General features: G+C 36.5%; 3 protein-coding genes across 9 annotated transcripts in view; 2 read left to right on the top strand and 1 right to left on the bottom strand.

Annotated features, from left to right (window-relative positions):
* The first annotated feature begins 20 nt into the window (after positions 1–20).
* LOC105454498 (LETM1 domain-containing protein 1) lies at positions 21–2,050 on the top strand. Of its 4 annotated transcripts, none has more exons than XM_011697141.1 (4): positions 21–281; positions 369–1,209; positions 1,310–1,459; positions 1,759–2,050. In XM_011697141.1, the coding sequence occupies exons 2-4, from the start codon at positions 460–462 to the stop codon at positions 1,936–1,938; spliced, it is 1,080 nt and encodes a 359-aa protein (XP_011695443.1). In that variant the 5' UTR covers positions 21–281; positions 369–459; the 3' UTR covers positions 1,939–2,050. The 4 variants fall into 4 exon arrangements, with proteins under 4 accessions (XP_011695443.1, XP_011695444.1, XP_011695442.1 ...); XM_011697142.1 differs by having other exon boundaries at positions 21–225; XM_011697140.1 differs by having other exon boundaries at positions 21–1,209.
* A 1,418-nt stretch (positions 2,051–3,468) lies between these two features.
* On the bottom strand, positions 3,469–9,351 carry LOC105454499 (zinc finger CCCH domain-containing protein 3). Of its 4 annotated transcripts, XM_011697147.1 has the most exons (9): positions 8,867–8,993; positions 8,210–8,565; positions 7,359–7,634; positions 6,172–7,072; positions 6,008–6,108; positions 5,729–5,894; positions 5,480–5,638; positions 4,670–4,865; positions 3,469–4,146 (listed from the first exon to the last, which is right to left on the bottom strand). In XM_011697147.1, the coding sequence occupies exons 3-9, from the start codon at positions 7,408–7,410 to the stop codon at positions 3,718–3,720; spliced, it is 2,004 nt and encodes a 667-aa protein (XP_011695449.1). In that variant the 5' UTR covers positions 7,411–7,634; positions 8,210–8,565; positions 8,867–8,993; the 3' UTR covers positions 3,469–3,717. The 4 variants fall into 4 exon arrangements, with proteins under 4 accessions (XP_011695449.1, XP_011695447.1, XP_011695446.1 ...); XM_011697145.1 differs by lacking the exons at positions 7,359–7,634; positions 8,867–8,993 and adding an exon at positions 9,279–9,351; XM_011697144.1 differs by lacking the exon at positions 7,359–7,634.
* The window catches only part of LOC105454541 (ankyrin repeat and KH domain-containing protein mask), a 4,669-nt gene continuing 3,658 nt past the window's right edge, over positions 9,333–10,343 (top strand). The window contains exon 1 of the mRNA XM_011697213.1: positions 9,333–9,565. Coding sequence (XP_011695515.1) covers positions 9,353–9,565 — 213 coding nt within the window. The 5' untranslated portion in view covers positions 9,333–9,352. The remainder of the gene's footprint in view (positions 9,566–10,343) is intronic.

Below are 10,343 nucleotides of genomic sequence, written 5' to 3' on the forward strand. Positions count from 1 at the left end.
TCATCTCATTTTGAGTGCAGACGTAACGCGACACGAGTGCAGCAGCCGCAAAGAGCAAATGTGGCGTGTACGTGGTGTACACGGCATGCGAACGTAAATATAAAACATCACTTTCTAGGCGACGTGAGTAAAGAAACAGAGTATATCGGAAATACAATACCACTAAAAATACCACACTCGACTATCTCGAGCTGTTCACACTCGTCCACGCGTAGAGGCATGACCGTACGTATTACGATCGTATAAGGAATGTAATTTCCGATGGATTACGATAAACCGAGGTTTGTCGACGTAAAGGAGAGGTTCCGAGACAATTTTCCCGAGCGCTGAGAATCTTCAGAGGTGCAAAATAAGAAACGATTTTCCAGGAACGCGAGAAGGAGGTTTCTAGGTTAACCTAATTTCCGCGCGGGGCCATCCATTTGTCTCTTCTCGGCTCTTCCAGTGGGGCTCTGCAAAATGTACAAGATGATATCGAGGACGTGCGCGTTTCGCGAGGGCGTGACGAGCACCCTGACGTTGGCGCACCCCTTGAAGCGCAACCCCGCGACGGTGCGACGGGGCCTCGTGAAGGAAGCGGCGGTGAGGGAGTCGGAGAAGTCGGGCAAAGTGGCGAATCTGAAGCGCTACTGGTTCGACAGGTACATAAATTACATCAAGAACTACGAGCGCACCCTGGAGCAGAGGTTCCCGCGTACGATGCACGTGTACCGCGTGTTCAGCGTCGGCAGCCGCGACGTGTACGCGGACCTGAAGAGGTTCGTCGCCGCGATAAAGCGGCAGGGCACGGACGGCGTGGGCAGCCTGACGCGGGAGCAGCTGCAGCTGATGCACACGATGCCGCGGGATCTGCGGAAGCTCTCGCCGCTGTTCCTGCTCACGGCCCTGCCGTTCACGAACTACGTCATCTTTCCCCTGGCCCTGTACTTCCCGCGCTACCTGCTGACGTCGCACTACTGGACGCTGCAGCAGAAGCTCGAGTTCATGCTGTCCGATCACAGGTCGCGACTCAGGCACAACAGGCCGCTGTTCAGGTGCATGCAGGCCGAGCTGAAGGGCATCGGGGACGAGGCGCTCAGGATTAAGTGGCGCGACGCGATAGCTTGCCTGGGGAGCGGCACGCATCCGACCACCAAGAATATCCTAGCTTGCTCCAAGCTCTTTTCCGGCCCGCCGTATTCCCTTCAGAGTCTCAAAAGGAAACATCTGGTAAGCCCGCAAATTGCAGTTGTCACTTCTATGAATTCACTGAATTCAATGAAGTCTTTCGAAAGCTTGTCATAATGCAAATATGTTGTATGATCTCCAGAAAGAATTATTGGCAATACATGGTATGTCATTGTGGAGACCTTTCAAGAGGAAAAGATTGATGGAACGGGGTATGTTAATATTGCGAATGGATTGTGCTATCGTACGAGAGGGAGGAGTAAAAGAAATGTCTAATGAAGCGTTGCGATGGGTAGATACCTTTTGTTAGTTTCAGGCTTTCAGGATATCGAAATATGTATATTTTTTGATATAAAAGAATTTATTTTTGTTCATTTTATTGCAACAAAAGAGAAGAGACGTCTTCGTTCTTCTTATAACATAATTTATTTTTCTTTCTTTGTCTTAAAAGATTTATATATATATATATAAATATTGAATTTTATATAATTATACAATTTACAATTTGATAAATTTTGTTTTATACAGCATATACTGACATAGTATACAAAAGATAAATTAGCTTTATTTTATTATTAATTTATTTTTCAGGCACTATCCTTTAGAGGCGTAAATCCTGCAAATATGTCTACAGAAAATATGAGAAGCTGGCTTGAGCAATGGTTACTAGTATCAGCATCTGTTGACCAAAGTAATATATCCTTGTTATTGCATAGCCCTATTTTATTAGCTTATAATCATTCAACAAATTGGATTCTTGTATATAGTTGAAAAACCGACAGTATTAGAATTTTTTAGGTTTTGCAAAATATTTTATTTTAATATCAGTTTTCTCTCACAAAAGTTTGCTTTGATTTTTTATGAAATTAACATCCAATTTTTCTTTTGTTAGAAATTTATATTGTTAACCAATTAATCTTAATTTGTTTCTCAAAAAAAACATTGTCTTCTTTTTTTTTATTTGTGAATATCAATAAACAGTATTTATTTATATTATACATACAAGTCCTTCATATTTATTTCTTGTATATGCCATCAAGTATTAACAAATTGAATTTTAAGTTCTGTGTAATAACTGCAGAAAGACAGCTGCGATATATATTGTTTTGTATATAATAATATAAATTTGAGTATATTTATATACATATGAATTGTTACTTTATAAGAGAAATTTGATACAGAAAATAAAAATAAAAACGCAAATTTGAACTTTCCTATTTTTAATAAAACCTATAGTTATATAGTTTAATAGCTGCTGGCCATGCAAAGATAATATTTAACATAATATTTAATATAAATGTTATTCTATTTATGCTAAAGAAATATACGAAACATTTGAATCTCTCTATTTATATTTTTATTTATCCAAATATACACTAAATATACAAATTTTGTTTATGATTATATATACATATAAACAAATACATGTCGGGTGTGCGCGTGTGTGTACGTAATAACATTTTATTCGTATAAAATTGTATAAAATCTAGTTCTACTTTATGTACATTTGGGTGTTACAACATAAGTTTCGTTATTATGAAAAAATACGTGCCAATCTAATCTAAAAAATGAAACAATGAAACGAGAGAAGTCAACAATATTTCGATAAAAAAAAATTCACAAGCAGATCTATGCCAACTCTCCTTCAAAAGAGAAGCAAATTATATTAATCGACGGACGTTTTAGCTGTTCAACTCGTCAAATCACAAATCCAAGTAAATAATAATCTCAATTCAATGTAAATCTAACAAATACTAATAAAAAATACGAATCAGATTAAGATACTAAATTGCATAATTAGCAATTTGCATAACTCATGATCTTTCTTAAAATCCAAACCCTGTGTGAGTATTATACTAGCCGTTATCTTTTCATTCTTGTCATTAAGTGCTTGATCAATCATAAAATATACAATCAAATTTTATTCTTACCAGCTGAAGATTCCGTAAGAGGTTTTTCTGTGATATTTCACATTTTTCATACATATGTAGAATGAAAATATGACTCAAAGACTTCATATAAGATAATAATTAAGTACACGACAAGATTATTATAAAAAATTTTGCTGCTACAAATAATTCATTGAAAAGAAAAATTTGTGAACTGATAAACCATTTTTTATTATGGGTAACTTTTTTGTAATATATATTTACAATATAATTTGTACTTTAAATTAGTATTTATAATATATCCGAGATAATCGACCGTTGGGATAATAAGCATCCTATATTCCGATACTTGGTACTTGATCGCAGCATATCGAATACTCGTACATTTAGGATTATATATGAAAATTACTTATTTATAATAGAATGTAATATATATTTTATTATAAAATAGAAAACAGTAACAAATATGATTTAGTTCTTAAATATATTATATGAAAAATCTATAATTTTGTAATGAATATATAACAATCATTAAAAATGAGATCTCTAAACATGTATTACGTGAGAATAAAATAATTTCATTGATTTAATTTCGACGATCTTAAATTAACTCAACTTAAAAGATTTACCAAAAAAAAAAGATAATAAGTATAAATATTAATTAAAGATGATCAATAGGGATATAACCGCCAAAAGAAACCTCTTTCTTTACGTTATTACAATCATAAACCGTTATCTCTAATTCACGTTTGTTTTCTCGGACTAAGGATTTATCTTGCTTAATTTCGTTAATTTTAATTTCCTTTGCAAGATCGACAATTGGAATTTCTTTCTTTTTCTCAAGTTCTTCAGACAAACGATCAGTTATCTCGTAATATCTTAATCTGCCCTCCGAGTTTGAGATCTCGGAATTACCCTCTGCGACAGGTGCAGCATGATATTTTTGCGTATCATGCGTTTTGCTCAAGTACTTAGTGTTTTTCTCAGAATTAGAGGAATACGATTTATGAGGATAAGGACAACACTCACCTTTGCTGCAATTTCCCGACTTGTTAAATTCAGGACAAAGATACTCGTGACGACGTTGGCACTATAGGAGAACAAATCAGTACTCTACGTTTTACAAAATATTATTATGAGCCTTTATATTTGCATAAGGCATCTGGTTGTTATAATTGAAAGATCATCTTAAATCTAATCTTAGATCTTATTAGAGCATCTTTTTCTCCTTTTTTTTAATATTAGTGAGTTCAGACTTATGTCCACGCGAGCCGCACAAGTCAATTATCAATTAGCTGCAAGAAAACAGCTAGTCAAATTAACACATATTTTTTATGTATTAATATGACTACATACTTTCTACACGTCAATAAATCGGACATCATTAGTCTCCTTTATTGAGTTTTACCATGAAAATCTCTATCTCATATGATATCAAAATTGACTTCATTTACGACCCGCGAGCCACATATCTGAAATCTTCTATTAAAGAGAATTTAAATTATATAATGCAAATTAAGTAAAAAATTATATTTGATGTATGTAAATAATATATTAAATGTGAATAATCTACCATACGAATAATCAGTTAAAATACAAAATAATTCAGTTACCTTATTTCCCTTAGCGCAATATCCTTGTAGAAAATCTATGCAGATTGAAGTATTCGAAGAGACTTTAACATGAAGATAAGGACAGGCGTCTCTTGTGCAACAGCCATCGAGGAAGTACTTGCATGTAGGCATTTTCTCAGGTCCAACGTCGTGAGATAAGGAGCATTTGCTTAAGAAACACTTCCCTTGCAGAAAACTGAAAATATTGAACAAAATTGCACGAGAGTTCATATATTTAATATATTCTTGCTTTCATCAGAAATAAAGAATTTTAGAATTTCTTATACTGTGTATTAGGGCTTGAAGACTTTAGAATAACAATTTCAGAATGCAATGTGTATTGATACTAATAGTATATTCGAGAAAAGAATGTAAAGTTATTTAAAGAGAAAAATCAAACATGAGAGGCAAGAACTCTGGCAATTAACCAATAAATTTCATTGTTAATAGAATTTCCAATTTCTAGTTATAAAATACCTAAATTAAAATAGAATTTGTGTTTTTAAAATATCTTGATGTCAGTTATAAAATAAATTTCATAAAATATTAATATTAATAATAAACATTTGATTTTTAGTAAAAAAAAATAAAGATCTTGACAATTCTATGGACAAACAAAGATTGTCACTTTATTTTTCAAAAAATTATCCGATTAAACTAAAATAAATCATCTTGTATATAGCTTTGACAGAAGTCTGTCTAAATATTTAGATTATATAAATAGACTAATTGTAAGAGCATCAATACATTATATAACATATAACGAGTATACAAGAGTAAATGTATTCAATATTTCAAATGTCAACTTACTTTTTGCAGAGCGACACCTGCTTTTTATCATGTCGTTTGACACATGTCCCCTTTTTATAATTTGGACAAGATCCGAATCGTTGAAAAATCAAGCAAGGCTGATTGTTCTTGTGCATTTTATTTCGTAGGATTCGTATGCTTCGTTGTTTTGCTTTGTTGCTAGAAAGGAAATCAAAAAGTTTGTATAAAAAATCAATAAGAATGAATCCATTTCGTACACAGTTTCAAATGATATGTATACTACTGTACCTAATACTATTTTTATAAGTAGCCTTCGCAGCAGCGTTGTAAGTAAATTTTGTTTTGCTGCTATTATTCATTTCTGTTGTGTGACTTAAACTTTCTTTGCCCAGTCGTTGTTTCTTATTATTAAGAGTAACAAATTTATCACTCTTCCCACTGACTGATCGCTTTCCTGAATTTTCATAGGAAAAATTAACAGAGAATACACGTTTATAAATTAATTATGAAAGTGCACGTGTTAGTGTGCATATAATGAAATAAAACGTGAGACTACGATGAACATACGTTTCAACAAAGAGTTTCTTCGAATTAACTTATTTTTGGAAGCCCTATAAACGATACCGCCAATAGTAACGAGTTTCTTTGTGCCGTTTCTGCAATGCAAACTTTCCAACTTCATAAATTACTTATTTTACAACTTATTAGATATAATGCTACATGTTACTTACACAATTTTCGTCATTTCTGAAAGACCAGCTTCTTTAGCTTTCAATACGTGTAACGCAGTTCTGTCTATTTTATATTTGGTCACTTTAGATTTACTATTAGATTTATTGATATTTGATTTTGATGAATTGGATATCATACTTGTGGACTGTAATGTATTATTTATCATTAACGGTTTCATTTTCGCGGATTTTTGCGTTGTCTCGAACTTTTTATCTTTTAACTCCGCATATTTTGGTGATCTACGTTGATACAACGGGGACGTTCTCGATGTGCTTTTCGTAGCAGATACTCTCACGAGCTTTCTACGTGATAAAAGTATAATGCTAGAGTTATTCGTCTTTCTCGGAGAAGCCTTTCGATTATCAATATTTTTCACAAGCTTCAATCGCGAACAAACTGGTCGTTCTATTGTAACTGATTCTTTAGAATTCGTCAATTTTTCTTTCGAAGAGGATAATTTCTTCAGTAATGTCGGATTAACATATATAGATCTCTTGACATTCGCTTGCCCGGTGCTGTTATCCGTGCTTGTTTTTGTTGTATTCGTGTTTGTTGTGCTCACATTGTTTAATAGATTTTGATTCGAATTAGAAATGTTGTGCATTATTTTTGGATTAACATGTATTAAAGGCTTAGCGTGGATATTCGGATTGATATGTACGGTTGATTTTTGTGGCTTAAAATTGGGATTAACGTGAACATTTGTGGCGCGCAATGTAGATTCTACACGTACACTTTTATCTGAACTTTCAGGTAACATTTTAGAATTCAAAGGAGAATCGGAAATCAGATCTGACTGAACTTTCGGCTTTACGAATTTAAACTTTCTGTTCGGACAATTAGTTCTTTCACTGGACTGTAAAATTGTTTGCGTCTTTTGCCTGTATTGCTCTATCTGACCTGTAATTATATATAAGATAGTTAATCTCATAATAATATTATCGAGCAAGAAAAAAAGAAAATAGTTAAGATAGTTAATATTCTTATTTTTAACTTATTTTAAGGTAATTAAGATTCTTATTTTAAACTCTTGTAATTATCTTTTTTTTTCTTACTTTATAAGAATCTTAACAATGTACAGAGAAAAAGGCCTGTCGTAAAGAGCAAGAAATTTTGAAATGCTTATTATCTTAATCTTAATAGAACAACTTGTTGCGATAAATGTTTAGAACGAGTGTATTCTTACCGATGTTTGAAGAGTAAAGAATATCACGAACTAATTTAAGAGACCAATGCATGTTTTGTGTATAAAAGATTTACCACTATCAATGCACTATCGAACTGTTCGCAATTCAGCAACTGTCAACTACTGATCCTACCGTCATCAACCGTCTTAGCAGACTGTTTTCGAGAGCGGTTTAGAATTATATTTTTGTTTTCGACATTGAAACGTTTTCTGAGGTGAAACTTTGCATCGCGCTGTTACGTCAACAAATTTTGTCCGACATTTGTGTATAGAAATCTATCAACAGAATATGGTGGCAAATTGCAAAAATAAAGTCAAATAAATAAAATCAAACAGGACATTACAGTTGCGTTTATTCCCAGCACCGAAAGGACGCAGATGACACAGGACGTGTAACACACGACGAATCATTTCATCATTGTTAAACATCGTCAAACAGCAAGGACGTAATGATGTAATGACCGTGTCACGTGCTTGCGTCAACCGCGTCTCTTGCTACAAAAACAAACCATTCGTAAATCATTTGAATGACATATTCCATTCAAATAGCTAGAAAATGACAGATTCGACTTTTAACAATCTGCTGTCGGATCACATCAATAGACTCTACTCTGTGGCGAAATGCGAACGCAATTGATTCGAGCAGAATATTGCACCAATCTGTCGCAATATTTTGCTCGAATTCGCTGACCAGCTGCCAGCGTACCGCTAACATCTTGCTTACGAAGTGCAGCCACTCTCTCGCAATAAATACGCGACGTCTGAACGGATTGAACTACACGCGTCCACTCTTGGCCTTTACTTACGAAAAAGATCAGGCCAGCCCGATCCCCGAGAGGTTGCAAACTTACTTTTTAAATAATGAATCTCCTTCAGTATATTGATTTCCGTACTCGCGGACGACGGAACTCCCATTTTCGGAAATTCGACGGACGGATCGCAAGAGATATCCCCGCGGCTGCTCTCTCTCGTGAGAGGAGACGTGTCCTTCACTTCTTCGCCTTCGCACAATTCCTCCTCCCTTCTTTATCGGTTCTCTTTAAATGTCTCTCTCCTTTCGGTCGCCTTCTCTTTCGGTAAGTCTTGAGTCCTTGACTGGCAGCTCGTCGTTCGAGGATTTCGAGAAAATAACAACCATAACGTCACGAAGCAGCAGCTGATCCGGAGCGAGGCTCGTGTCGGGTTTACACGTTGAAGATTGGTCAGACTGCGAATCAGATCGAGATATTCGATTAATCGAGGCAAATCAGGTTAGGATTAAAACTAGTGGTTCTATTTGTTTTATTGTAATTTCATCGATAGATATTGTTCTTGAAATTGCTGGAATCGTTGCTGGAAATCTGCCAAGAACTTTTGCACCTAAAACGAGATAAATATATACTCGCGTGTTGACGATTAAGAGAAAGTGAAGACGCTGGTGAGTGCAAAAAGTGCACGGGCAACAATTCAATTATTTGTGGTCGAATCTTCATAGTTCGAGTTGTAATAAAATTATACTCAAATAATACCGTAAACGTATCGTGCTGATTGTGCATTAATCGATATCGCCAATTTAGCCCAATTCAGCTTGAGTTCATTAAAAAAAATGATCGTTCGACTCGTCGCGGAAGTTCGTATAAAACCTATCGACTTCGATACTTGTCGTGGATAACGCCGTTTCACGCATGCGCGGTCATTGGTGAAGCTATGGGTGAAGTGCGGTGAGGTGCGGTGAAGAGGTTGTGATGATGCTGCGAAGCGAGGAAGGAAAGTAGCTGCTGGAGGCACAGAAAGTGGCGAACCGAGCGAACACGACAAAGAGAGAGAGAGAGAGAGAGAGAGAGAGGGGCGGGAGGGGTGATCGAGGAAGTTGTCGGCCGGGGGATCAGGACGTCGGAAGTGGAGCGAGAGGTTCGGTGTGCTCGTTTGTGGCATACGTACGTGAATCGCGACTTTCTGGTAGAGTCTCCCGACTTATCCGGGACACAAACGTGACACAGATCGTGTATAAACCGATGGACGACGTTGCGGACTCGCGGGGGCGAGAGGCGACGCCGCTGTCCGGCCACAGCAGCCAAGGTGGTAGTGTTGCGTGTTTCAATGTAAACATGACGTCGGTAGACTCGGGAGTGGAGACCGGGAACGATTCGAACGACAGCTCGACCGTCCAGCAGGACGGGCAGCAGCACCAACAGCAGCAGCAGCAGCAGCAACCGCCAGAGGAGGAGGTGATCTTCTTCTGACGATTCTTTCGATTCGGTCGCAAACATTCATCGCGTTCATCGCGCGCAAGCACCGCCGCCACCACTAGCACAACTACGCCGACCTTAACACCGGCACCGTCACCGCGCAATCAGCCGAGAAGTCAGCAGTCCCGCAGCCGCGTCAAATCGTTTTGATTTTCAACATAAACTTCTCTCGCGATGCAATCTACTCGCTGTTTCATGCAGACACACTCTTTCGTAGCGTCTCCATCTCCTACCACATTTCGCATCTTCTATGCGCCCTCTCCTCACTATAGGTTTGATCGTCTTATAATAGGATGCACCTGAGACTATTTATTTTTTCACGACGAGGTCGTAACGTAACACGATACTTCATCCTGTCCATACGACATCTAAACGACGACGTTATTGTCAACAAATGAATAGTTTAGTCTTGGAAGATGAAAGCTGGAAGAAGAAAGAGAGGTAATACTTTATTACGTTCCAACTGCTATAACCGATGGCAATAATCATTTTTATGCCAAATCTCGCGAAACTACTCGTATATTACCTTGGTGAGAGGAATACGTTAAGAATAAAATGCAATTTTTATTAGAAACGATCGGAGATATTTACAGAGTCGAGAAAGAGGGAGAAAGAGTATTTTAATGGCCGGCTTAGCAAAGTAGATCAGCCAATCTTGTTGAATTCTTGCTCGTTATGTTATCCAGCCGACTGACAATTTTAGAAACACAAAATTTTAGATGAATCTTTTAAACACACACCTGTTGCTGCTTGCTGA

This window comes from Wasmannia auropunctata, unplaced genomic scaffold, assembly GCF_000956235.1.
Source record: "Wasmannia auropunctata unplaced genomic scaffold, wasmannia.A_1.0 LD335985.1, whole genome shotgun sequence".
NCBI lineage: Eukaryota > Metazoa > Arthropoda > Insecta > Hymenoptera > Formicidae > Wasmannia > Wasmannia auropunctata.

Bases quoted from the DNA above. Each gene is read 5' to 3' on its own strand.
- LOC105454498 (XM_011697140.1), top strand. From the start codon at position 460: ATGTACAAGATGATATCGAGGACGTGCGCGTTTCGCGAGGGCGTGACG. The intron at 1,210-1,309 runs GTAAGCCCGCAA...TATGATCTCCAG, and splicing joins GTCTCAAAAGGAAACATCTG to AAAGAATTATTGGCAATACA. The intron at 1,460-1,758 runs GTAGATACCTTT...TTTATTTTTCAG, and splicing joins CTAATGAAGCGTTGCGATGG to GCACTATCCTTTAGAGGCGT.
- LOC105454499 (XM_011697145.1), bottom strand. From the start codon at position 8,273: ATGGGAGTTCCGTCGTCCGCGAGTACGGAAATCAATATACTGAAGGAG. The intron at 7,073-8,209 runs GTAAGTTTGCAA...ATATAATTACAG, and splicing joins GGAGATTCATTATTTAAAAA to GTCAGATAGAGCAATACAGG. The intron at 5,895-6,007 runs GTATGTTCATCG...ATGAAAATTCAG, and splicing joins AAGAAACTCTTTGTTGAAAC to GAAAGCGATCAGTCAGTGGG.